Genomic DNA, 27,745 nt, shown 5'->3' on the forward strand with positions numbered 1-27,745 from the left:
AACTATTGATTAATTTCAAACTAATTTGTTGTTTTTTGACCGGTATTTTTCTGCTTAGTATTTTATTTATTTCTTTTTTTTATAAAAATTTTTTGTATTTTTTTTTTGTTTTATTTAAAAAATTTATATTTTATTAAACCACTAAACACTTTGAATACACAAAATGTGGACAATTTTTATTAAAATTTTTAATAAATTTATTTTCTATAAACAAAACTATTATTATGCACCAACAGCAACAACATTAACAATATTCGCGTTTTCGTTAAAAGCTTGAGCACAACAACAATAATGTTTTTTTGTTAATATATCGTCGTAAATTTTCGTAAAATTTTATTTTTGTCACATTTAGTTGTGATCGTTTTGCTGGTGCACTACTCCGTTTAATTGATCCGTATGTGTTTTTGCGTCAAAATACCTAATAACACTATAACAGCCATTCAAAATCATGGACTCTTTACAGAGCTTCGACATAAATTTCATACAAAACGTCTGTCCGTCCGTCTATCCATCTGTCTGTCTGTCTCTTCTCTATACGTATAATTCGTATAAAATTTGGTTGTTTTGGTTTAAAGCTTGGCTTAATATATTACCAATCTTATGAATAGTATTACTACATGTGTGTTTATGTGATTGTATGCATATATGCGGTAATATTCATACGCGTATGTCAGTACGAACGTCTGTCTGTCTGTCTGTTGTGTGTTTTTATGTTTGTGTATAAACAACAGCAGATCAAGTCAAATGAAATCGAAAGTGAATAATAATAATAAAAAAAAATTAACAAAAAAAAAAAAAAAAAAACAGATACACAAACTCAATCGTTAAATAAAAATTGAGTAAATTTACTGCTGGTTGCATTGAAGTTTAAAGCGTTCGTTGTTCGTCATTGTCGTAATAAGTTGTGTATATTGTGGCTCTCATTAAAATTTTGTACAAATGCGAGGGTGGTTTAAACAAGTTTGGCAAAGTTTTTAAATTTAACTTTGTTGTCTTGTAAGGAAATGTTTCAACTCTTTTTATCTTTATTTAACCAATATTTTCCAATCACCCTCGTTTAACTCATGTTTAACATTAGACCGGCTTTTACTGCTCTTAGTAAAAACTATTTCTATTTAAAAACTATATCAATCTTTAACTAAAACTCAAATTTACTTTGTTCAGATAACTGCCAGTTTATGTTAACAACCATTCATGCTATATTTCTCTATTGGTAAACTGTAATGAGAGTATTGTGTTTTTGACTTCTCTATATTGTTTACAAAAATTTTGTAATTAATTTTTTATTAATAAATTCGTTAAGACAACTAACTCTCTTTTATGGTTACTTCCTATTTTAGTTATATTGTCATTGGCGGTAATAGATCTTTGTGTTGTGATGCACATATGTATTGGGGGAATTCCATAATTAAATGAAGGTCGTTAAATTGTAGACAAAATTAACAAGATTTTGTTTGTTTATTTACAGTTAATTGTATTGACAAATGTATTAAAAAAATAATAATTTATTTGAAAAAATTATTAACACCCTCTTTTGGTGTCATTTAATAAAAAGTTTATAATAATTTTTAATTTCATTTTTATTTAATGTAATCAATTTTTTTTAATAAAAGTTGAAGAACATCAGAAGAGGGAAACAATATGAAAAAACTTTCTGGTTAACAATCTTGTGGCAAAGGGGTGGCTTTAGTGCTGGCTGCGGTTTTTGTCATGCCAATAGATACCGCAAATCCTATTTTCAAATTGTAAATCTTTTCTTTCCCCGTATCCCCTATTCTTCACTTTCAAGGTGGTTGATACCGAGAACCTGAATTGCTAAATAGTAGTATAAAGGATTGGTCGCTTACAGCTCCATTACTCTTTACTCTAAAGGCACTGCATTGATCGCCTTGCCTATGAAGCAAATAAAACAACAACTAAAAGGACCTTTTAGATCACTCCCTAGCGACCCTGTAGCAGTTAGTTTGTTACCCAGCAGAAACATGGTAAAGACTTGTACTTAATCAACAACTTACTTTTTAATTAGTACTAAACACCCTCTGTATTACTTAGATGGAGTCTAGTAATGACTTACAAATAATGTATTATGTAAGTACTTACTTTTTAATTTAGACAATTTTTTGCGAGAACTAATAATAGATACAATAAACGTATTCTGGTTGAAAATATATTTCTCAAAAACAAAATTACTTAAATTACTCCCTGTTTGTAAGCGAGCGTAGTAAGAACTTGCATCCGATGTCATCATTAAATAATGACTTCAAATGCAATTGAGAAAGTAAATTTTAGCAGTTTAGACCCTCTGCAATGTTAGTAGTTAGTTAGTTAGTTAGTTAGTTAGTTAGTTAGTTAGTTAGTTAGTTAGTTAGTTAGTTAGTTAGTTAGTTAGTTAGTTAGTTAGTTAGTTAGTTAGTTAGTTAGTTAGTTAGTTAGTTAGTTAGTTAGTTAGTTAGTTAGTTAGTTAGTTAGTTAGTTAGTTAGTTAGTTAGTTAGTTAGTTAGTTAGTTAGTTAGTTAGTTCGTTAGTTAGTTAGTTAGTTAGTTAGTTAGTTAGTTAGTTAGTTAGTTAGTTAGTTAGTTAGTTAGTTAGTTCGTTCGTTCGTTCGTTCGTTCGTTCGTTCGTTCGTTCGTTCGTTCTTCGTTCGTTCGTTCGTTCGTTCGTTCGTTAGTTCGTTCGTTCGTTCGTTCGTTTTCGTTCGTTCGTTTCGTTCGTTCGTTCGTTCGTTCGTTCGTTCGTTCGTTCGTTCGTTCGTTCGTTCGTTCGTTCGTTCGTTCGTTCGTTCGTTCGTTCGTTTCGTTCGTTCGTTCGTTCGTTCGTTCGTTCGTTCGTTCGTTCGTTCGTTCGTTCGTTCGTTCGTTCGTTCGTTCGTTCGTTCGTTTCGTTCGTTCGTTCGTTCGTTCGTTCGTTCGTTCGTTCGTTTCGTTCGTTCGTTCGTTCGTTCGTTCGTTCGTTCGTTTCGTTCGTTCGTTTCGTTCGTTCGTTCGTTCGTTCGTTCGTTCGTTCGTTCGTTTTCGTTCGTTCGTTCGTTCGTTCGTTCGTTCGTTCGTTCGTTGTCGTTCGTTCGTTCGTTTCGTTCGTTCGTTCGTTCGTTCGTACTGGAGCACTACTAGAACACTTCAATTATTAAAAAATGGAAGTAAGTTAAATCAAGTGGGAATGTATAGTCCGTCGACTGTATGATACCCTGCACCAGTGTGATGTTATCCCAACTTCCAAATAAGCGAAAAAGAAGTGTAATTTACTCCATGGAAGTAATGATTTCATACAGGCTTACCATAGGAAGGATATCCTTTTTTTTTTCATTCAGAATTCACGACTGAATTCACGACGATTCTGAAGCCATTCTCAAAAAGTTATTTTTATGCTCCTTTTTTGGAAGTTATTTGGAAGTAAAATTGCAGTATATATTGATCATCAAGTTTTTTTTTTTGAAGGCCTAGGCTCAAAAGATTCCTAATCATTACGAAAAGCCGGCAGCATCATTTAGACTTGTATAAAACAAAGTCTTGCTGATGTAGAGATACTAGAACATTTAACAGAATTATAGGCTCAAAAGCCCTATTTGGGGGGAACGTTTGTGTTGGGCAAGGTGAAATAATGAACCGATTTTAACCATTTTCAATACGATTCGTTATTGGGTCTAAATTCAATGCAAAATTTCATAAAATTTTCTTGAAATTTGATTACAAGGTTAATATGGAAGGACAGACGGACAGATACCTGGTGCTATTACCCACATAGCATCAGGTATCTGTTTGGCCACTTTTTAGGTTCCATGAAAATTCCAAAAATTAGTTATTATTGAGAATACTTAGTTCAAAAATCGTTGGCCCTAACAGAAAACTCGTCTTATGCATTTTCAAGTGACAATATTAATATCAACAACTTCAAAAAAATCCAAGCAAATTACACTTAGAAACTCGTTTGTTATTTGGCCTTGTGATGATCACCATCGACCACTTGATTTGATTGCACTATAATCAACTGTAAACAACAACAGCAATTGTCAAATAGTTGTCACTCATCATAATGTGTTCATTCACCGTTTTAACAAAGTGTGAATAATCTTTAAAGTGACAAAAAAAAACTCTTTTAAGCTAAAAGCCACAAATGACCAACAAAACTAAGGCAAAAGCGAGCAACGAAGTATTGCATAATTAGATACTCAACCATTGTATATTTATGTTAACGATATAAATACATACAAATAAATAAAAGGGGCATAGTATTCATCATTAATGCCGTAAGGTATCTTCAAAGTAAAAAGTAGTGCCCAATTTTTTTTTTTTATGTTTAAATGTCAATGACTAATATGGATTTTTTGTTGGAAAAGTAAAAGAATTGATATATAATGATTTTGTGTTTCTGTTAATCATCGCAAACTAGTTTAAAAGTGTCGTTGATAATTAAGTCAAGGTTAAATTTAAATTACCATTAATGATTAGAGTGCATTTCTGAAACGACATTTTTGAAAAATTTCAAGTTAATTATCCACTTATGAAATATTTATGTTTCTTATCTTGTGAATAAATACATTTCATTCATTAACAAGAATTTCATTTTATGTCATGTCCCATATTACGTTTTCTCAGTCAATTCCATCCATCACTTGTCATTTTTGACAGTTATACTAGAAATTTTTAAAAAAAGAGTCACCGTAAGTCAGCTCAATCAACAAGTACTTGTAGCTGGTAAATTTTTAACTAAAATTTTGTAAAATTGCATAACTTTAAATAAGTTGCTGTGGCTGGCAACGCATTGTAACTGTGTTAATATATGAGTTTATGTGCAAAAGAAAAACAAAAAAAGAAAAAAACTAAATAAATAAACATAAATAAATTATAGTTTTTTTATTATTTTTCTTATTACTCGTAAATATTATAATTTCACGTGTGTGTGTTTGTCGTCTTACTTAGTCACTTAACTACTCACTTGGTATTTTATTATTGCGTTACAGTGCTAAACTGTATACGTTTTAAGCAAAAAGAAACACAATGAAATTTTTATGTTAAATCAATTGTATTTAAAGGTATATTTAGGCTGGCAAGTTTAACCCTTTTGGAGCACCCTCTAAATATTTTCATAGAAGGTTTATTTCAAAGTTTTCTTTAGAGATTTGTTCCATAAATAGAAAGAATTTATCGCGAATTTTCATTGAATAAGGATTTTGTCATGAATTTTAAATGGAGACTTTAGAGCGAATGTTTCGTGAAAATAATAATTTAGAAAGAATCTTTTTTTTGTGAATTTTTACAAATTTTCTTTAGATAGAAAATTTTTCGCGAATATTCTATAATCTGAAAATTTTTACAGAATTTGAAAAAGTTAATTTTTTTATGAAAAAAATCTAGAATTTTTTAGTTTTATTTAAATTTTTCTAAAAATAGAGAATTTATCCGAAATTTATTTTACAAATAAAGAATTGATCGCGAATTACCTAGAATTACAAAATTGATCGATAATTTTTTATAAATTTATAATAATTTAGAAATAATCGTTTTTATGAATATGGAATTTATTGAAATTTTTCTATTAATATCAATTTTTCCAAATTTTCCTTAGATAGAGAATTATTCACGAATTTTCTATAATCTGAAAATTTTTACAGAATTTGAAATAGTTAATTTTTTTTTGAAAAAAATTTAGAATTTTTTTAATTTATTGAAATTTTTTAAAAATAGAGAATTTATCGGGAATTTCTTTTATAAATAGAGAATTTATCGCGAATTTTCTAAAATTGGAAAATTTATCAAAAAATTTTTATATATTTATTGATTTTTTTTTTTATAAATTTTCCTTAAGTAGACAATTTATCTCGAATTTTTTATAAACCTAGAATATATGAAGAATTTTCAACGAATAGAGAACGAATTTATCGCGAACTTTGTATAAAGAGATAATTTATTGAGAATTTTCTTAAACTAGAGAATTTATCGCGAATTATATTTGTACATTTTTCGAGAAATTTTCTTGAAATATAGAATTTTTCTATAAAAAGATATTTTATCACGAATTTTTTCTAAACAAAGAATATCACGATAATTTTCTAAAACCAGATAATTTTCCTTAAGTAGACAATTTATATCGAATTTTTTATAAACCTAGAATATATGAAGAATTTTCAATGAATAGAGAATTTATCGCGAACTTTGTATAAATAGATAATTTATCGAGAATTTTCTTAAACTAGAGAATTTATCGTGAATTATCTTTGTCTAGAGAATTTATTAAAACATTTTCTTTGCATAAAAATTAAATCGCGAATGTTCCATGAACATAAAATTTTTCGAGAATTTTCTCTAAATAGAGATTTTTTCACGAATTTTCTTTCCATTAACATTTATCAGAATTTCTAGTGAATTTTCTCTAAAAAGAGAATTTGTCATGATTTTTTTTTTTAAACGAGAATGAAAAGAGAATTTATCGCGAACTTTGTATAAATATAGAAATTATCAAACTTTGTATGTAAATAGAGAATTTATTGGTAATTTTCTAAAAAAAAGAATTTCATTTTAACGAGAACTTATCGCGAATTTTCGCATAAAGAATTTGTAGACAAGTTTTAAAAGAAAGAATTTATCTTGAATTTTTTTTAAGAAAAAATTTTGTACGAACATAAAGAATTTATCAAACATGTTCTTTAAATACATATTTAATTGCAAATTTTCTTTGAAAATAGAATTTATCGCGAATTTTCTTTGAAAAGAGAATTTATTGCGATTTTCATATGAATAGAAAATTTTCTAAAAATAAAGAATTTAACAAACATATTTTAAAAATAGAGATTTTATCGAAAATTTTCTTTAAGTAGAGAATTTATCACTTGTTTTCTATAAACAAAGAATTTATCGCGAATATTCTTTGAAAAAAAAAATTATCTTTGTATGAATAGAAAAATTGCTAAAAATATATTTATTAAAAAATGAAGATGTTTTCGAAGATTTTTTTAAAGTAGAGAATTCGCTTTCTATAAACAAAGAATTTATCGCGAATTTTCTAAGAAAAGATAATTTTGTCGAGTTTTATAGTTATCTTAAACTAGAGAATCTATCGAACATATTATATTAATAGAACATTAATGTAAAATTCCTAAGACCACTTTAAATATTTAAATAATAAAAAAGTCTTCGAATTAATTCATTTGAATTCATCGCGAATTTACTTAAACTAAAGAACTAATCATCATTTTTTAAGAATTTTGAGAAAATTTTAAATATTTAATTAATGAGAAAGTCTACTGAAGCTGTAAAAATTTCTGTTAACTTAAATTAACCCTTTATATTATTCTTCAAGACCCCTTTTGACCCTAAAAGGGTTAATAAACTATAACTTAACTACACTTTAACACATAACGGCTAATAAGAGAAATTTAAAATAACACGAAAAAAAAGAGAAGCAAAAGATTGAGTGATAAAATGAAACTACAAAAACAATACGTAACAACAAACAAAACTTAAACATTACTTTAAGTGGTGACCAGGTGATTGTGCCAGTTTCCTAATTTCAACTTCTAAAATTGGCAGACTTTTAAGGCCAAATGACATAAGTTTTGTTTATTGTTTGCTTTTTTTCTGATTAATTATTTTCCCTTACTTCTTCGTTTGTTTTGGACACGTACTTTTTAAACTTTTAAGTTTAAACTAGTAGTAGGCCTTTTTTTTAAAAAAAAAACAGTTAACACTTTTATTTTTCTTCCACTTTGACAATTATGTTTGATTAAACAGCTTGTTATGATATTTACGAAAGAAACTAATTGTAGATAATTGCCAGCGCAAGAGGAAAAGAGCTACAAATGTTTGAATTACAAAAGTGTTAAAAAGTTAAATTATTTAATGTTAGCAATATTTGCTTAACGTAGTTAGTGTAATAATAATTTTCAAGGTTATTTATTTAATAATTAGCAGAGAACTTCAATTGGGTCACCATTAACCCTAAAGCTCTGGCACTTTAAATGGCCAAGTTTTATATACAAAATTGTTTTTGGTAAATAATTGCTTAATATTTTTTCTTATAAATAAAACAATGTAAATAAATTTTTTAAATATTTATAATTTATTTATAAAATAGATTTAACTAACTCCAAATATCTGTTAACATTTGCACAATTTCCTTTAATACTAAAATTAACTTACAAACTAACTGGGGAAAAATAATAATTAGGATTTGTTTTACTAAGAAAATTTCTAAATTGCATTACGCACTAAAACCTCTTGTATCCATTTGCTAGTCTTCTGCACATTATGATAAATACCAGGCTGATGATCAACGCCACAACCAAAACCGGCACTGGTAATGCCAACCAAAACAAAACGACCTGGGGGGGAACAGGAAACAAAATATTAAAAAAGATTATTATAAACTATAATTAAGTTTATGTTCTACTTACCGCGTTCTTTTATGATCAATGGTCCACCTGAATCACCTGTTACAAATGAAATAAATTGTTATGTTTTATTTAATCTACAGCCTTAAAGTATACTTTTTAATATTTAGTAAATTTTACAGTTTACCACATACCCAAGCAAGCATCTTGATGGCCATCTGAGTGACCGGCACAAAACATTTCATTGAATAGTTCCACCTGGATTTGTTTGCTCTCATGCCAGCGTAAACATTCCAGAGAAGCTGGAAAGTTGAAGAGATTTTTGTCAATAAAAAGTTGTAGCTAAAACTAACAAAGAAGATCAAGGCAATGAATCGAGATGAATATAGAGAATTATAAAAAGACAATTTATCGAAAATTCTCCATAAAAAGACAATTTATCGAAAATTCTCTATAAAAAGAGAATTGATCGAAAATTCTCTATAAAAAGAGAATTGATCGAAAATTTTCTATAAAAAGAAAATTTATCGAAAATTCTCTATAAAAAAGAAAATTTATCGAAAATTCTCTATAAAAAGAGAATTTATCGAAAATTCTCTATAAAAAAGAGAAATTATCGACAATTCTCTATAAAAAGAGAATTTATCGAAAATCTCTATAAAAAAGGAGAATTTATCGAGAATTCTCTGTAAAAAGAGAAATTATCGAGAATTCTCTGTAAAAAGAGAATTGATCGAAAATTCTCTATAAATAGAGAATTTATCGAAAATTTCTATAAAAAGAGATTTTATCGAAAATTATCTAGAAAAAGAGATTTTATCGAAAATTCTCTATTAAAAGAGAATTTATCGAAAATTCTCTAGAAAAAGAGAATTTCTAGAAAATTCTCTAGAAAAAGAGAGTTTATCGAAAATTCTCTAGAAAAAGAGAATTTATCGAAAATTCTCTAGAAAAAGAGAATTTATCGAAAATTCTCTAGAAAAAGAGAATTTATAGAAAATTCTCTATAAAACGAGAATTTATCGAAAATTCTCTAGAAGAAGAGAATTTATTGAAAATTCTCAGTAAAAAGAGAATTTATCGAAAATTCTCTAGAAAAAGAGAATTTATCGAGAATTATCTGTAAAAAGAGAATTTATTGAGAATTCTCTGTAAAAAGAGAATTGATCGAAAATTCTCTTTAAATAGAGAATTTATCGAAAATTCTCTTTAAATAGAAAATTTATCGAAAATTTCTATAAAAAGAGAATTTATCGAAAATTCTCTATAAAAAGAGAATTTATCGAAAATTCTCTATAAAAAGAGAATTTATCGAAAATTCTCTATAAAAAGAGAATTTATCGAAAATTCTCTATAAAAAGAGAATTTATCGAAAATTCTCTATAAAAAGAGAATTTATCGAAATTTCTCTATAAAAAGAGAATTTGTCGAACATTGTTTAAAAAAAGAGAATTTATCGAAAATTTTTTAAAAAAAGCTTATCAAAAATTCTCTATAAAGAAAATTTATCGCATATTCTTCATAAAAAGAAAATTTATCGAAAATTTTCTATAAAAAGAAAATTTATGGAAAATTTTCTATAAAAAGGCAATTTATCGAAAATTCTCTATAAAAGACAATTTATCGAAAATTCTCTATAAAAGACAATTTATGGAAAATTCTCTATTTAAAGACAATTTATCGAAAATTCTCTATATAAAGATAATTTATCGAAAATTCTCTATATAAAGATAATTTATCGAAAATTCTCTATAAAAAGATAATTTATCGAAAATTCTCTATAAAAAGATAATTTATCGAAAATTCTCTATAAAAAGAGAATTCATCGAAAATTTTCTATATAAAGAGAATTAATCAAAAATTCTCTATAAAAAGAGATTTTATCGAATATTCTTTATAAAAAGAGAATTTATCGAATATTCTTTATAAAAAGAGAATTTATCGAAAATTCTGTATAAAAAGAGAATTTATCGAAAATTCTCTATAAAAAGGGAATTTATCGAAAATTCTCTATAAAAGAGAATTAAAATTGCAAATTTAAATTATCTATAAAAAGATAATTTATCGAAAATTCTCTATAAAAAGATAATTCATCGAAAATTCTCTATATAAAGAGAATTAATCAAAAATTCTCTATAAAAAAAGATTTTATCGAATATTCTTTATAAAAAGAGAATATATCGAATATTCTTTATAAAAAGAGAATTTATCGAAAATTCTGCATAAAAAGAGAATTTATCGAAAATTCTGTATAAAAAGAGAATTTATCGAAAATTCTCTATAAAAAGAGAATTTATTGAAAGTTCTCTTTAAAAAGAGAATTTATCGAAAATTCTCTATAAAAAGAGAATTTATTGAAAATTCTCTAAAAGAGAATTTATCGAAAGTTTTTTTATGAAAAAGAGAATCTACTGAAAATTAAATAAAGAGAAATTATGAAAATTTCTCTATAATTCTATTTTTTCAATTCTCAGTAAATTCTCTTTTTCATAGAAAATTTTCGATATATTTCTTTTTGGATAGAAATTGGTTGAATACTCTCCAAACTTACTTATTATTGGTACACTTGCCACCTGCAACATATTAGTGCCCGCTTGACCCAAACTAGCCTCTGTTTTACCCCAACCTGCCACTACGCCTTTACGACCAATCAAACGTATGGGATATACCGGAAGACAAATGGGTAAAATATGTTCGCTACAATAAATACAAAAGGAAAATCAATCTTACAACAATTTCATTTAAGCAAAAAATTTACAAAAGGCCCACCAAAGGTGCCCCACCTAAATCCAGTCGGTTTAGCCAATTTCAATAAAGCCAAATCATAACGATCCGGTTGCGTCATACGAAACTCAAATAAAGGATGTATAATTTTTTGTATGACATTATGCTTCTCAACAGGTAAAGGTTCTTGTGTTTGACCCAAATTTTGGGTATCTAATTCACCCAAATATACAGAAATATCCTGAAGACGTGCCTGCTGAACACAATGGGCAGCAGTGGCTACCATATTTTTAGAAACTAGAACACCACCACATTGATATTCGGCTATACGTATATGAGCCTGCCAGGGATATTCAGCAAAATGGGCTGGTCTGCCGCCTATGATGCGCTTTTGTAAGGTTTGTTGAAAGCTGCGTGCCAAGCCACATTCAGGCTATAATATACATCAGAAACATTAAACGTTTTGTAAACAATTTATTTGTGATAAAAATTCCTACCTTTAACAATAGTTCATTATCATCTCTTCTCCTTAAAAATACTCTTTTTGGCAGTGATGTTACTTTCTTGTTATATTCTACCAAAGCTGTATCTACTAGATTGGCCACCGGCGAAACATCTCCCTCAGCGGCTATGCAACAGGAAAATAACCATTTATTAGTGCCACAACCTCGGGCATGTTTGCCTCCTTGTAACCAACAGGAAAATGATAATTTACAGGGCCATACACCACCTTGATGTACACACTCCGAGGGTACACCCAATAAGGTATTTAAAATGTCTGTAAGAGAATGTAGTCATAAATATTGGAACAGTAAATGTTTGAGATACTACTTACTGCCCTTTACTGTTTGTGTGGCCAATGCTATGATCGTTAGATATAGTAGTCCAAAAATGAGTGTCACAGAATTCCATAAGTACATCGTTGTTTCTATACCAATTGGGGTTATCGTTGCTGCAGCATTTCTTATGAAAATTATTGCTCCCTTAATTAGGAGACAATATTTTGTGTCTTTGTACTTTTTTTATGTCAATGTGTCAATCTTTAAGTAGTTTTATCTAATAAGAATAGAAGAAAAGGGTTATGAATTTTGAGCGATTAAACTTCCACAATTTTTTCAAAGATTATATGAACATGCTTCCATGGATTTTGAAATCTGTACTGTGGCTTCGATCATAGAAAATTGCCTAAAATATTTCTATAAGATCTCTATAAAAGGGAATTTATCGAAGCTTCTCTAAAAAAGGAGAATTTATCGAAAATTTTCTATGAAAAGAGAATTTATCGAAACTTCTCTATAAAAAGAGAATTTATCGAATCTTCTCTATAGAAATAGAATTTATCGAAAATTGTCTATAAAAAGAGAATTTATTGAAAATTGTCTATAAAAAGAGAATTTATCGACAATTTTCTATAAAAAGAGAATTTATCGAAACTTCTCTATAAAAAGAGAATTTATCGAAAATTCTTTATAGAAATAGAATTTATCGAAAATTCTCTATAGAAAGAAATTTTATAGAAAATTGCCTATAAAAAGAGAATTTATCGAAAATTATGCTCTTTTGAGATTTTCAGAAAATACTACGAAGAACAATGTGGAATGGGGCTTCTATATCACAATCATACGATCAAAAATGTCCTTCCAACAAACTTTTTATGGAGAGTTTTCTCCTTTTTATAGAGAATTTTGGATAAATTCTCTTTTTATAGAGAATTTTGGATAAATTCTCTTTCTATAGAGAATTTTGGATAAATTCTCTTTCTATAGAGAATTTTCGATAAATTCTCTTTCTATAGAGAATTTTCGATAAATTCTCTTTCTATAGAGAATTTTCGATAAATTCTCTTTCTATAGAGAATTTTCGATAAATTCTCTTTCTATAGAGAATTTTCGATAAATTCCCTTTCTATAGAAAATTTTCGGGCTTTTATATCACAATCTTACGATCAAAAATGTCCTTCCAACAAACTTTTTATGGAGAGTTTTCTCCTTTTTATAGAGAATTTTCGATAAATTCTCTTTCTATAGAGAATTTTGGTTAAATTCTCTTTCTATAGAGAATTTTCGAGAAATTCTCTTTCTATAGAGAATTTTCGATAAATTCTCTTTCTATAGAGAATTTTCGATAAATTCTCTTTCTATAGAGAATTTTCGATAAATTCCCTTTCTATAGAAAATTTTCTGGCTTTTATATCACAATCTTACGATCAAAAATGTCCTTCCAACAAACTTTTTATGGAGAGTTTTCTCCTTTTTATAGAGAATTTTCGATAAATTCTCTTTCTATAGAGAATTTTGGTTAAATTCTCTTTCTATAGAGAATTTTCGATAAATTCTCTTTCTATAGAGAATTTTCGATAAATTCTCTTTCTATAGAGAATTTTCGATAAATTCTCTTTCTATAGAGAATTTTCGATAAATTATCTTTCTATAGAGAATTTTCGATAAATTATCTTTCTATAGACAATTTTCGATAAAATCTCTTTCTAAAGGCAATTTTCGATAAACTCTCTTTTTATGGAGAATTTTTGATAAATTCTCTTTTTTAGAGAATTTTCGAGGAATTTTCTTTTTATAGAGAATTTTCGAGAAATTCTCTTTTCTCTTTTTATAGAGAATTTTCGAGAAATTCTCTTTTCTCTTTTTGTAGAGAATTTTCGAGAAATTCTCTTTTTATAGAGAATTTTCGAGAAATTCTCTTTTTATAGAGAATTTTCGAGAAATTCTCTTTTCTCTTTTTATAGAGAATTTTCGAGAAATTCTCTTTTTATAGAGAATTTTCGAGAAATTCTCTTTCTATAGAGAATTTTCGAGAAATTCTCTTTCTATAGAGAATTTTCGATAAATTCTCTTTCTATAGAGAATTTTCGATAAATTCTCTTTCTATAGAGAATTTTCGAGAAATTCTCTTTCTGTAGAGAATTTTCGATAAATTCTCTTTCTATAGAGAATTTTCGAGAAATTCTATTTCTATAGAGAATTTTCGAGAAATTCTCTTTCTATAGAGAATTTTCGAGAAATTCTCTTTTTATAGAGAATTTTCGAGAAATTCTCTTTTAATAGAGAATTTTCGAGAAATTCTCTTTTAATAGAGAATTTTCGAGAAATTCTCTTTTTATAGAGAATTTTCGAGAAATTCTCTTTTTATAGAGAATTTTCGAGAAATTCTCTTTTTATAGAGAATTTTCGAGAAATTCTCTTTTTATAGAGAATTTTCGAGAAATTCTCTTTTTATAGAGAATTTTCGAGAAATTCTCTTTTTATAGAGAATTTTCGAGAAATTCTCTTTTTATAGAGAATTTTCGAGAAATTCTCTTTTTATAGAGAATTTTCGAGAAATTCTCTTTTTATAGAGAATTTTCAAGAAATTCTCTTTTTATAGAGAATTTTCGAGAAATTCTCTTTTTATAGAGAATTTTCGAGAAATTCTCTTTTTATAGAGAATTTTCGAGAATAGAGAATTTGCGAGAAATTCTCTTTTATAGAGAATTTTCGAGAAATTCTCTTTTTATAGAGAATTTTCGAGAAATTCTCTTTTTATAGAGAATTTTCGAGAAATTCTCTTTTTATAGAAAATTTTCGAGAAATTCTCTTTTTATAGAAAATTTTCGAGAAATTCTCTTTTTATAGGGAATTTTCGAGAAATTCGCTTTTAATAGAAAATGTTCGAGAAATTCGCTTTTCATAGAGAATTTTCGAGAAATTCGCTTTTCATATAGAATTTTCGAGAAATTCGCTTTTCATAGAGAATTTTCGAGAAATTCTCCTTTTATAGAGAATTTTCGAGAAATTCTCTTTTTATAGAAAATTTTCACTAAATTCTCTTTTTCTAAAATTTTCGATAAATTCTCTTTTTCTTGAGAATTTTCGATAAATTCTCTTTTTCTAGAGAACTTTCGATAATTTCTCTTTTTATAGAGAACTTCCGATAAATTCTCTTTTTCTAGAGAACGATAAATTCTCTTTTTGGTAAGCGTTTTATCTATTCGATTTTTATTATTCACTATCGATATCGAGATGGCGATCTTTGATCTTGCTTCTGAATTGTTAAAATTAAATGTAACCAAAATCTTGAAATCTCATTTAATGAAATCTCCAAAAATAACTACTCCACTTATTTTTAGGTCATTTTATGTTTTTTTTTTTTAACTGTAAATTCTTTCTCAAAATTAATAAGTTAAACCCTCTGTAATATTATTTTTGGAACGTTACCACTGCTCATTGACAATGACACCATTGATTGGTATTTCTTCTAACACATTTTATTGACAAGATGTGATCTACTTTTCGCACATTATTCGCAGAGCGACTGCGTGAGTGTTTGTAAATAACAAATTTATTTTCCTATCTTCTCTCCACTTTTGTTTGTGTGGCCATCAATAGAGCGCGTTTTTAATAGAAATTGATGATACTGTCTGTCATATTAAAGAAAATATTGTTGAAAAAAAAAAATATATATATATAAAAAATACTAGTATTAAAAGAGTAGAGTGGTGGTACGTACTTATATTACAAGCTGTGTGTGCTACTCTATTTTACATCATCATTACTTTTCTTTTAATTACACAGTTAAACAGAAATAGATTTTTTTATGATTATTTAAAAATATATATATGTTTGGAAATCTATTGATTTCAAAGTAAAAGCAATTTTGAAAATATAAATTATTTAGAAAAATTCTTTATGCTATGTTCACACGAGGGGATTATTTAAAAGTTCTCTTTTCTCTCTTTTATTCGTAATTTAAACTCAAAAAAGAACCGAATTACAATGTATATTATTACAATAGTTAATTCCCTTATTTATATTGAGTTAAGTTTGAATTAGTAAGCGAAGATTTTAGATGGATTTTTGTAGTGTGTCGTGAGAACAGAGTAATTGCAAATAATATTTCAGAAAGTAAATTTAGTTATAGGCACTAATGTGGGAGTATAGTTTTATAATTAATACTCATGAAATGTGAATTATTATACTAATTTAGTTTATGTTGGTACCGTGGGAACATAGCAATATACCGAAATATAAATTATGAGAAATCTTAAAATGAAGATCGGTGATTATCTAATTAAGTTTCTTTTTTATAATTTTTGTTTTAGAACTTTAAATTTGAAGACAAAATTGACAAAAATAAATATGCTGCTCTAACAGCTGTCTATAGCAATCACAATATTTCAATTCTTATTTCACATGTCTACAGCTGTCATTTGGCTGTCAAGCTATTATTGATTATGTTTGTTTTTAAATATTTTTTTTTTCAAAATCACTGTTCTTCTGTGTAAATAATATTTTAAAACCGGAGTTTCTCACGCTATGAGAAATTGTAACCAACACTTCATTAAAAAAAAAAATCATAAAAAAGGAAACTTTAACTTGTTAATTTCTTAGTTTTTTTATATAGTTTTACTTAAAACACATTTTGTAAATTATTACTTTTTCAATTTATTTCGGCATAAATCCGGTAAAGTATTTCCTTTTAAAAGCTTCTAACAATTTCTATAATTTTACTGATTTTTATTTAGATTTTTTTCAAAATTTTTTTAAAATTTAATTTAACGTCCATATGCGTTGGCCAACAAAATCTAACTGATGCTTAGAAGAGTAAAAGTAATCATCAACAGTTGGTCGTCGCATTGACAAATGAGAACATTGTGGATGTAGGAAAAACTACAACAGGTTCCAAGAAGTTTTGTGTTAACTTTACATCTTGTGTTTTTTTTACCATTTCTTAGTTTTCATAAAAAGAATATGGAAAAAATTGGTAGTTAAGAATATAATCGCTTTTTTATGTGTTTTGAAGATTTTCTTATTTTATTGTCGTTGTTGAACATAATAAAATACTAGTTTTTTTTAAAAAAGATTAAATGTTGTAGTTTTGGTTTTTTTGTGCGTTGCATGTTGTCTTAATTATATCGTCCCATCAGTTTTCTAGGGAGTCAATGTCTCCCTTCTCCATAAAATGTTTAGATGTCCAATTTTCTAATAATGTTGTCTTGAGGTTTGTACTCTGTTTGTCATTACTTTAGTGTCTCTAAGTAATCTATACAGGAGACTCTTACTAACCTCTTTTACCCAAGGAAGACTTTTGAAGTTAGCTATGTCTGTTTGTAAACGTTTTTGAAAGCTTTTTGCGTTTCTTCTAGGACATGCCGATTTGAAATATCTCATTTTGGTAGATGATCTGTAAAATCACTATTCCGTTACAGTCTTCACGAACTACAGGGAATGCTCTTAATGTATACCCTTAACATAAGAGTTTTGTTTATCTTTTAAATAACCTTAGGCTAAATTGTATCTTTCTTTTTAACCCTTTCGGGGTCAAAGGAGCTTGTATTTGTAACGCCCGAAACAAAAAGTACGGTAAAAGTTTATATTACTCTAAATTATTACTGAAGCATTACAAAGAGCAGAACTTTCTTTGAAATTGTTTAAAATTTAATGTCGATTTCTACAGCTACAATTCATTGGTTTGTTTTTTTATTATTATAGTTAAAATTTCAACATCCCTCTAATTTGATCGCCTTCGGCTACTTCTCAAGAAATTGAATATTGTTAAAGAATTCATTTAATAGTTTATATTTACCACTACAAATGGAAAACAATTTCGTTAAATAAAAGACATATAATAATATACCAATATAATGACATAGTTTCATTAATATTTGAAAACAGACTATATTCTGTTATCTATTATACAAAAATCTATTATAGAAACAATTTGTTGAGTTACATGACTTTAATGAAATTATATCATTTCTGCAAAACCACATTTCTTTATAGTGTTTATAAAACAATTTCATAAATTTAACAACCATTTCATTAAAGCAGTGAAATACTTTCACAGTGCAGTCAAAAAAAATCTATAGACTAGACTATAGACTAGACTATAGACTAGACTATAGACTAGACTATAGACTAGACTATAGACTAGACTATAGACTAGACTATAGACTAGACTATAGACTAGACTATAGACTAGACTATAGACTAGACTATAGACTAGACTATAGACTAGACTATAGACTAGACTATAGACTAGACTATAGACTAGACTATAGACTAGACTATAGACTAGACTATAGACTAGACTATAGACTAGACTATAGACTAGACTATAGACTAGACTATAGACTAGACATAGACTAGACTATAGACTAGACTATAGACTAGACTATAGACTAGACTATAGACTAGACTATAGACTAGACTATAGACTAGACTATAGACTAGACTATAGACTAGACTATAGACTAGACTATAGACTAGACTATAGACTAGACTATAGACTAGACTATAGACTAGACTATAGACTAGACTATAGACTAGACTATAGACTAGACTATAGACTAGACTATAGACTAGACTATAGACTAGACTATAGACTAGACTATAGACTAGACTATAGACTAGACTATAGACTAGACTATAGACTATAGACTATAGACTAGACTATAGACTAGACTAGTCTAGTCTATAGTCTAGAGTCTAGTCTATAGTCTATAGTCTAGTCTAGTCTATAGTCTAGTCTATAGTTTAGTCTATAGTTTAGTCTATAGTCTAGTCTATAGTCTAGTCTATAGTCTAGTCTATAGTCTAGTCTATAGTCTAGTCTATAGTCTAGTCTATAGTCTAGTCTATAGTCTAGTCTATAGTCTAGTCTATAGTCTAGTCTATAGTCTAGTCTATAGTCTAGTCTATAGTCTAGTCTAGTCTAGTCTATAGTCTAGTCTATAGTCTAGTCTATAGTCTAGTCTATAGTCTAGTCTATAGTCTAGTCTATAGTCTAGTCTATAGTCTAGTCTATAGTCTAGTCTATAGTCTAGTCTATAGTCTAGTCTATAGTCTAGTCTATAGTCTAGTCTATAGTCTAGTCTATAGTCTAGTCTATAGTCTAGTCTATAGTCTAGTCTATAGTCTAGTCTATAGTCTAGTCTATAGTCTAGTCTATAGTCTAGTCTATAGTCTAGTCTATAGTCTAGTCTATAGTCTAGTCTATAGTCTAGTCTATAGTCTAGTCTATAGTGTAGTCTATAGTCTAGTCTATAGTCTAGTCTATAGTCTAGTATATAGTCTAGTCTATAATCTAGTCTATAGTCTAGTCAATTTTCTAGTCTATTTTCTAGTCTATAGTCTAGTCTATTTTCTAGTCTATATTTCTAGTCTATAGTCTAGTCAGAATGAATCAGAATTCAATTTTGTTAAAATCATTTGTTTTGTATAAAAAAATTAATGTGCAATTTTCGCCTTCTGTTCAATTAATTAAAAACTCTCCTTACTTAGCAAATTTTATTGTATATAATTTTTATTTACAATTAATTTGTGTGTTTTTCTTCTCTTTTAATATTAAAATTAAAATAAATTACAATTTGAATAAATATAAAAAAATAATTAAAATTTTGTCCTTATTGCTTTTGTTAATTCTAGTCTTTTGTTGCTTATTTGCAAAAAAATTAACAAAGTTCAAAAAAATATATATTAAACATTAATTAATTGGTTAATAAATACAAAATACACATACATCTTAAATTAATACACATGTTTTTTTTCAAAATAAAAAAAATTACAACTACTACAATTAATGAGAGTGGAGATAGTGAGGAATTCTAAAAAAATAGGAGAGTGTCAAAGAAAGAAACTTAAATTATACTTTTCACTCGATTATAGAAAAGTAGAAGAAATAAAATAGACGACAACATTCTCCAAGAAATTAACACTATTTACAAAAGATTATTTTGAATTGGAGCTGCACTTAGGAGTGAGTGAGTCTGTGTGTGTGTGTAAGTAGCAGCTTAGTAAGATGAAGATGATTTTGAGTCAGTAATCCTGGGGTTTGTAAAATCAAATAGTACCCGTCAAGCCTACAACATGAGATATCCAATCGACTGTGTAGGGCACACGATGATAAATACCAGGTTGACCACGTGAGGCACACGAGTAACCAGCTGAGACAACACCTTTTTTTGGAAACAAGAAAATATTAGTGTTTTTTTGTTTGTTTTATAAAGCATTTCATTCATACCTATTAAATACCAACGTCCATTCTTTTCATGCATTAAGGGACCACCAGAATCTCCCTGACAGGAATCCTTACCACCATTACGATAACCGGCACACATCATTTCAGGATATATAACCACATTTATGCCATTCTGCCTATGCCATCTTTCACAGATTCTGTATGGAATTTAAAAGGGAGTTAAAAAAGTTTTTTTTTTCCGAATTTTGTTTAAAGAAGTGTATTATTAGACCAAAATTTAAAAGGTATTTGGATCCGATATGAACTGATCCTCATAAAACTTTACAGTAGTCTAGTCAATTCTATAGTCTAGTCAATTCTATAGTTTAGTCTATAGTCTATAGTGTAGTCTATAGTGTAGTCTATAGTGTAGTCTATAGTGTAGTCTATAGTGTAGTCTATAGTGTAGTCTATAGTGTAGTCTAGTCTAGTCTAGTCTAGTCTATAGTCTAGTCTAGTCTAGTATAGTCTAGTCTATAGTCTAGTCTATAGTCTAGTCTATAGTCTAGTCTATAGTCTAGTCTATAGTCTAGTCTATAGTCTAGTCTATAGTCTAGTCTATAGTCTAGTCTATAGTCTAGTCTATAGTCTAGTCTATAGTCTAGTCTATAGTCTAGTCTATAGTCTAGTCTATAGTCTAGTCTATAGTCTAGTCTATAGTCTAGTCTATAGTCTAGTCTATAGTCTAGTCTATAGTCTAGTCTATAGTCTAGTCTATAGTCTAGTCTATAGTCTAGTCTAGTCTATAGTCTAGTCTATAGTCTAGTCTAGTCTATAGTCTAGTCTATAGTCTAGTCTATAGTCTAGTCCATAGTCTACTCTATAGTCCAGTCTATAGTCTAGTCAATAGTCTAGTCTATAGTCCAGTCTATAGTCTAGTCTATAGTCTAGTCTATGGTCTAGTCTATAGTCTAATCTATAGTCTAATCTATAGTCTAGTCTATAGTCTAGTCTAGATTCTGGTTTATAGTCTAGTCTACAGTTTTCTTTCGAATAACTCCAAAGTGCTCCATTTGATATTTCACTCATTCTTACCTATTTTCAATAACTGGAACATCTACAGCCTGTAAGGTCTTGGGTCGTAATCTAGATCCAGGATTTAGAGCACCCCAACCCGCAGCCCAACCAAATTTACCCAAGAAATCTTCATTCTTTTCGGGCAAACAAATGGGAGCTAAAGCGAAAAAACACATTAGAAGTTTGTCTAAAATATTACAATCTCAAACACTTACCTATATGAGGCATAAAATGTACCGTTCTTTCCAAGGTCAATACCGACACATCAAAACGATCTGCTTGAGGAGTAAATTTGAAATAGGGATGAACATCAATACGTCTAACACCAAATGTATAGGCTGGCAATGGTTCTACCGCTGAATTGATAACATAATCACCCAAAGTAACATGTACCTGTCTAGGGGTGGCTCTGGCTACACAATGGCCAGCAGTGACTACATGACGTCGTGAAATCAAAGAGCCGCCACATCTAAAATAATATTATTAGAATGTATTTGTGGAAGCAAATTCATTCATAAGCTTACCTGGAGGAACCAATACGTATATAAGCCTGCCAGGGGAAAGAACCAAAGCCAGCATCATCTCCTCCCACTATACGCCTCTGAGCCGTTTGTTTAGCCAGTGATATGCCGCAACCTATAAATCATAATTTTTGCCCATGTTTCAACACACCAAATTAATCAAGTTTATCAAACAAAAACGATCATCATTCAAATTAATCATTTTGCTGATATTAATCTTACAAACAGACTTTTTAGGTGCAAAAATAAAAGCTTTCTATAACTAGTAAGTAAATAATAAGATAAGCCAAATAAATATTTATATGTATGTGTAATTTATGTAAATAAAACAAGCTTACGAGTAAGTACAGTAGCAAAGTGTTTTGTTACTACCCAAAATAAAACAAGCAGAATATGTCTTTATTTATATGTATATGTATGTATGCATGTTTAAATGTAAGTGTAGATGTAATTATAAGGTAACAAAATTTTAAACGATTTGAGGCTGATCTTCCGCAGGAACAACAACAGGTTAAGTAATGATCTTTAATTTTTGTTCTAAACATGGTCATTTTATTAACGGTTTAAAACATGCAGTTTAGTTTTTTGCATTTGAATTTTTTAAAAAAAAAAGCTTAACAAATTTAAACCACTAAACCTTTTCTACAACCCCTTTTAACCGGAACCATATAAACAAAAATAATTTATAATTTTTAACATGTGAAGATGATTATCTAGAAACTAAACTATTTAGCCAAGAAAAAAGGAAGTATTTAACTATTAATAAGAGTAAATTTAATAAAATTACAAAATTTCTTTAAACTGTTGTGGCAAGTACATCATGCAATTGGCAACATGCAACAAAATTTGCTAAAAATAGTAAGAAAAACTACAGCGTGCAAAATACTAAAATATTACTACATATTTATTTTGTTGTTTAAATTTAGTATGAAATGCCAAGAAATAAAAACAAAAATAGTTATGAAACATGCAATTTTTATTTGTTTATTAACAGCGTACCACACTCTTCTACACACCACTTAAAGAAATACCATTTCAACATCATAATAGTTTTGGTCATTTGGGATTAGCCAGGTTAGGATTGCTGCCAGTGCTTCGAACACATAAATAGTTTTGAAATTTATTTACACCTTTTACACCGCATTTTCAAAAATAGTATATTTATAAGTTTTTTTTTTTGATTTTTTGGATTTTGTTTGTTCGTGCAGTACATAAGTCTTTGGTTGGTTAAGAAATTTCTTTTGTTTTTTTTTAAATTTGTTTAGTGGCCGTTTCTTAGCGAAACTGCTTGGTTTGTTGGTTTTCTAACACTCACTGTGATCATTTTTCACCGGTCCATAGTTCTTTTGCGGAAGATCAGTCAAATCGATTGTATGGCCCACATAGTCAGAGGTACGCAAATTGGCCGATTTAGCTGTCCGATGACAGCAGCCACGCAACAATCCATTACAAGTACCCTGCAGAAGACCGCCAGTCATCCAGCAGCCTACAAAAAATTCACAAGTGCCACCGCGATGCTGGCATTCCAGTTCGCTTGTGATGTCAGCTGAATGTGAAAAGAGAAAGGAAAGAGAGTGGAAGTGGAAGCATACATAGATACCAAGATGAAAGCAAGCAAGCAAGCTGAGTGTGCTCTAAAAGTTGATGAACGGTTCGGTAGTTTCTTTTTAAAAATACATATGTATATGTAAAACGGACCCAATGTTTTGTGGAAAAGGTTTGTTCTGGATGGGATTTTCACTGAGTTTGTAATGAAATTTGAAGGATAATTAAGGATTTTTCTTAAAAATGCTTAGAACAAAGTATTTTTTTTTTTTAAATTTCAAAAAAATTTTGTTTTTTTTTATAAAAATATCAAAATTTTAAAAAATCTTAAGGTTTTTTTATAAAAATATCCAAAATTGAGAGAATAAACAAGACGGGTCCAGCAAAAACTTGTTAATGACTTTTACATACTGTAAGTAAGGCCCATGATAGGTTAATGGTTATTGTTCTCGTCTATTAGACCGGAGGTCATGGGTTCGATTCCCACCTGAGACACTAGTAAGGGAACGCACAACAGGCCCGGTAATAGTCTAGTTGTATTTCTTCGAATTTCAAACTAACGAACTACTCAATAACTTACTTTTCAATAACTAATTCCTACCATCTCCTTTACCATTAAGTAGTTTGGTAATGACTGACATATTATCATATATGTAAGTACTCTTATGGGTAGCAAGTGCTTTTCTACACAGACAGAGATTAAATAGTAAAACAATTATTATCGTCTAAAGACAAAACAATTTTCTTTACTGGCAATTGGTAAGCGAGCGTGGTAATGACTTATTTAACTCCCTATTTGTAAGCAAGAGTAATATGTTCCGGCCTCCATTAACAGCATTGTGTTAAAATGCAAATGTATAAGTAGTTCTATATGCTTTTTAAAATATGACTTTTCAATGTAAGTTTTTGCTGGGGGCATGGTCGACCATACGACTTCCTCCACCGGAGGGTCCAGAGAGTTCTCTACACATTTTTTTAGAGTGAGTAATGATGCTATGAAAAGATCGAATTTTGATCGAATGCATTGGAGTGATATCGATAAATTGGATTTGAAATTATCTACCCTGGCAAAATTGGGACTACGCTTCACATGTGTTAAATGAGTACTCCGCAAAGGACTAGAACTGGTCCAAAACTAATCCAAATATATAAATAAACTTGCGGAAGCCAAACATGCCTTACATCAGACCAAAACTACGCTAAAATATGGTACTACATAATCCACAACATGGTAGTATTGTCCACTGTTAGTACAATGGTTAGGGGTACCATAGACTCTGGTAAAGGAGCTCACAATACTCCCGGTAGTGTTCTAGGTGTATTGTTTCGTATCTGTTGTAACATAAATCCTCCTTTCAATCTAACTATTAAGTAGATTAAGGTCTGATTAGTTAAATGATCGCTATGGGGATATTTTGTATGGGGGCTAAAGGAAATAAGGACCGATTTCAACCAAATTAAAAGGGTTCGTCTTTAGACAAAAGTATACAAATAGCAATATATCCCTTCATTTCTGCATTACAACCTTTCAGTGAATCCCATTAGAAAAACCATTAATTTTACTTATTTCCTTGTAAAACTCAAATAAACCTGTTCTATATAGAAAAAATAAGATAAATTGTATAACCGCACTTTCTTTTTTCAGTCTTATATAATCTATAATGTAGTAGTATTCTTATATCCGTGAGTGTTTAATAAGCAGGAGTTAAGATTAGTTTTCATGATTACTGTCTCTATACAATACTCATTACAAAACTCTTTTTTTAATTTTTCGTACATACCTTTCTCCTTAAAAGTACTGGCCGATTGTGCTACCGTTGGAGTGCTACTATCCGATGAACTATCTAAATCCTGTAAACTGAATTCATTGCGAACATCTTGAACAGCAGCCAATTCATTAATGCCAAAGTTTTGATCGCGAAATACAACATTATCGTTGAAATAGACTCCAGTGCCAGTGCTGCTGGGTCCAGTGGCTCCTACATTATCATTGACGGGGAATACCACTCTGGGACTTCTGGAGGATTTGTAGGGGAAGTAGCGACTTTTGCGGGAACTAGTAGGATCTACGGGACCTATATATTCATTGAAATTTTTCTGCTGCTGGGTATAAGGACGAGACAAAGTGCCCGTTCTAAATTCAGTGTCACCAAAGTACAGGCCTCTTTGTGGTCTTTGCGGTATGGCGGTAATGGGTCCATTAATATCGCCAAATTTGGTAACCTCATCACGGTATTGTTTACCCTGGGCTATGGCTGAATTAAGAGTATGAGGTATAGAGCTAGAGCCGCCTAAACTGGAAAAGTCATATGAATAGGAAGTGGGTGAGGCATCTTGTTCAAACACCAATTGACGTGTTAGACGTTTATCTTTATCATCATCACTGAAAGGTCTTTCAAAACCAGTGGATTCAGTAAATATGGGATTGTCTTCACGATAGGCTTGGGGCTGGAAGGGATTTGAGGGACTTAAACTGTAACTGGGAAAAGAAAAACCCACACGCCGACTGCTATTCTCCTCACCATGATCATAACGATCAGTGGATGTTAGAGGACTAGGTGCTGCTGTATCACTGCGTTCAGTTTTATCGGAATAGTTAGCCACATCTTCGGCAATTTCGGGTAAAACAGGTGCCACTTCGCTGCCGGGAGGCTTTAGGCCACTTAAGGAGCCATTATGTTTGGGTTTCAATTGCAAAAGATAATTATTAGCGCTATCCTGTTGCAGAGGAATATACATATAATTACGTTTACGACCCACCCGACTGATATTAACGGCCTGCGAGGGTACTACTTGCTTGGGCACGGTAATAAGGGGTGAGGCGGGTAATTCAACAGCAGGAGCTGCTATTATCTCTACTTCGGCCGAGTCGGCACGCCTATTAGCCTGCACAGGAACTGAACGATTTGGTACTAAGGATCTACCCTCACGATAAGAGCCAAAAGTTTGAACGGCTGAACCATCGGGACGTATTAGTAAATTGGGAAAATTGGCCACATCTGTTTTGGAAAAACTTTGGTAAGGAGCATATAAATTACGTGCCGAATTCGACTGTCCTACTCTCGCACTTGTAGCAGCCTGTTCCAACCAGGGTGGTTGATTCACCGAACTGCCATAGGGCTGTGTAGATGATTGCTGTAGAGGTGTAGTAGGCGTGGCTGCATGCTGTAACGTGCTAGCCAAAGCAGGTGTGTGCGTGTGTAGGTACAAAGCATTATTATCGCTGAGCTGGGCCTGTGTTAAGACCAGCAGACTGCTGAGACCTGTTATGAGAGACCAAAGACTGCATTGTTTGGTTGCTTGCATTTTACATGGAGCTTTAAGGAATTACTTGTTGTTGTTGTTATTGTTTTACTTAGCTGGATGATTTGTGATTATAGGAGTCACAGGATTTTTAAAGCAATTTTAGCAAGTGTTGGTCGAGAGGTTTGAAATTGAAAGAGGTAAATACGAAAAAGAGTAAAAAGAAGTGAAGGTGGTGTGGTGGTGGTGATGTTGGTTGTTGTAAGTTTTTCGTTTTGAATGTAGATTATTTAGCTGTCGTTTATATTCAAAAGAGTTCCGTTCATTGAACTATTTGTTTGGTTGGTTTGTTTGTTCGCTTGCTTATAGCTGTTTGATTTTAATCGATAAATGTTGTTTTCCTGTGCAACAGTTTATTTGTTATTATTGTTGTAGTTGTTGTTGCACTGTTTCAGCAAAGATCAGTTTATTATGTGTACCTGCCACGGATATCTCGTGCCTCTGTTGGCTTTGCTCTTGGATTAGTTGTTGCAGTGGCAATATTAGTTGCTGGGGTTTTTTTTCGCTATAATATTGTTGCTGCTGCTAATGTGTGCAACAATATTTTTTGTTTTGTATCTTGTTTAAGGAACTGCATTCACACATACACACACACATATATATACTATAGTAAAGAAACAACACTCCCGTGATCACGGGATGAGCTTTATATAAAAATTACACTAGTTGTTGATGTTTTTATTATTATTACAATTATTACGTTTTTAGTTGTTGTTTATGTTAAATTTTAAGCGTTTAAACATTTTCTAGAGCTGACTGCGGTTATTGGTCTTTTGTTGTTGTTGCTGTAGCTGCTTTATAATAAACTTGTGCTACTGCTTCAGTTGCTGTTGCAAATTGCAATTATTAGTTGGGAGTTTGTGGTGTTTATGCTCTTGCTAGGTTTCGTTTATGTTGCTGCAATTGTTGTTGTTGTTGTTACTTTTGCTATTACGTGAACATGTAAACAGTCGTGTATTAATAGAGACGCCACATCTCATCAAATGGTGTTTAGTTTTATTTTTTTCACGAAAAAAAATATACAAAACAAAAAATGCAGCACACACAGGTATCGATAATTGACTTCCTTAATGCCTGCAGTCAATATCACTTGAGTGGCCTCTGCTAGAGAAATGCATAGAAAAAAAGAAGAAGAAAATAAATTAGTGATCATAATTTTTTTATTTTGTAGCTTTTTTTTGTTAGTTTATTATTTTGCAATCAGGAAATTTTGTGTTTTTGTAACGCGTTTCATGAGAGGTGAACAAACAGTTAATAATCAAACGTATTACAATCATGTTGCATGGTTTAATGTTGTTGC

At 29.8% G+C, this 27,745-nt stretch overlaps 2 protein-coding genes across 3 annotated transcripts; both read right to left on the reverse strand.

The window, feature by feature from the left end:
* Positions 1-8,167: 8,167 nt before the first annotated feature.
* On the reverse strand, positions 8,168-12,073 carry LOC119601361 (serine proteinase stubble). The gene is made up of 7 exons (XM_037952275.1): positions 11,883-12,073; positions 11,545-11,825; positions 11,107-11,480; positions 10,875-11,020; positions 8,518-8,625; positions 8,387-8,422; positions 8,168-8,314 (listed from the first exon to the last, which is right to left on the reverse strand). Exons 1-7 carry the CDS (start codon positions 11,965-11,967, stop codon positions 8,184-8,186), a joined length of 1,161 nt encoding a protein of 386 aa, XP_037808203.1. The 5' UTR covers positions 11,968-12,073; the 3' UTR covers positions 8,168-8,183.
* Positions 12,074-19,613: 7,540 nt separating this feature from the next.
* Positions 19,614-27,535, reverse strand: LOC119601370. 2 transcript variants are annotated; one of them, XM_037952288.1, is made up of 7 exons: positions 24,924-27,535; positions 22,913-23,143; positions 21,601-21,712; positions 21,292-21,545; positions 21,095-21,233; positions 20,063-20,217; positions 19,614-19,997 (listed from the first exon to the last, which is right to left on the reverse strand). In XM_037952288.1, exons 1-7 carry the CDS (start codon positions 26,446-26,448, stop codon positions 19,882-19,884), a joined length of 2,532 nt encoding a protein of 843 aa, XP_037808216.1. In that variant the 5' UTR covers positions 26,449-27,535; the 3' UTR covers positions 19,614-19,881. The 2 variants fall into 2 exon arrangements, with proteins under 2 accessions (XP_037808216.1, XP_037808215.1); XM_037952287.1 differs by lacking the exon at positions 22,913-23,143.
* Between the last annotated feature and the right edge of the window lie 210 nt (positions 27,536-27,745).

This window comes from Lucilia sericata, unplaced genomic scaffold (genome assembly GCF_015586225.1).
Source record: "Lucilia sericata isolate MDLA Ls3-8-SP2 unplaced genomic scaffold, ASM1558622v1 Contig000159F_arrow, whole genome shotgun sequence".
NCBI classification, from domain to species: Eukaryota; Metazoa; Arthropoda; class Insecta; order Diptera; family Calliphoridae; genus Lucilia; species Lucilia sericata.

Coding starts and splice junctions, on each gene's coding strand:
- LOC119601361 (XM_037952275.1), bottom strand. CDS start 11,967: ATGTACTTATGGAATTCTGTGACACTCATTTTTGGACTACTATATCTA. Junction 8,626..10,874: donor GGCAAGTGTACCAATAATAA/GTAAGTTTGGAG, acceptor TCAACTTTCCAG/CTTCTCTGGAATGTTTACGC. Junction 8,423..8,517: donor CCATCAAGATGCTTGCTTGG/GTATGTGGTAAA, acceptor CATTTGTAACAG/GTGATTCAGGTGGACCATTG.
- LOC119601370 (XM_037952288.1), bottom strand. CDS start 26,448: ATGCAAGCAACCAAACAATGCAGTCTTTGGTCTCTCATAACAGGTCTC. Junction 21,546..21,600: donor ATACGTATTGGTTCCTCCAG/GTAAGCTTATGA, acceptor ATATTATTTTAG/ATGTGGCGGCTCTTTGATTT. Junction 20,218..21,094: donor GTTCCAGTTATTGAAAATAG/GTAAGAATGAGT, acceptor AATTCCATACAG/AATCTGTGAAAGATGGCATA.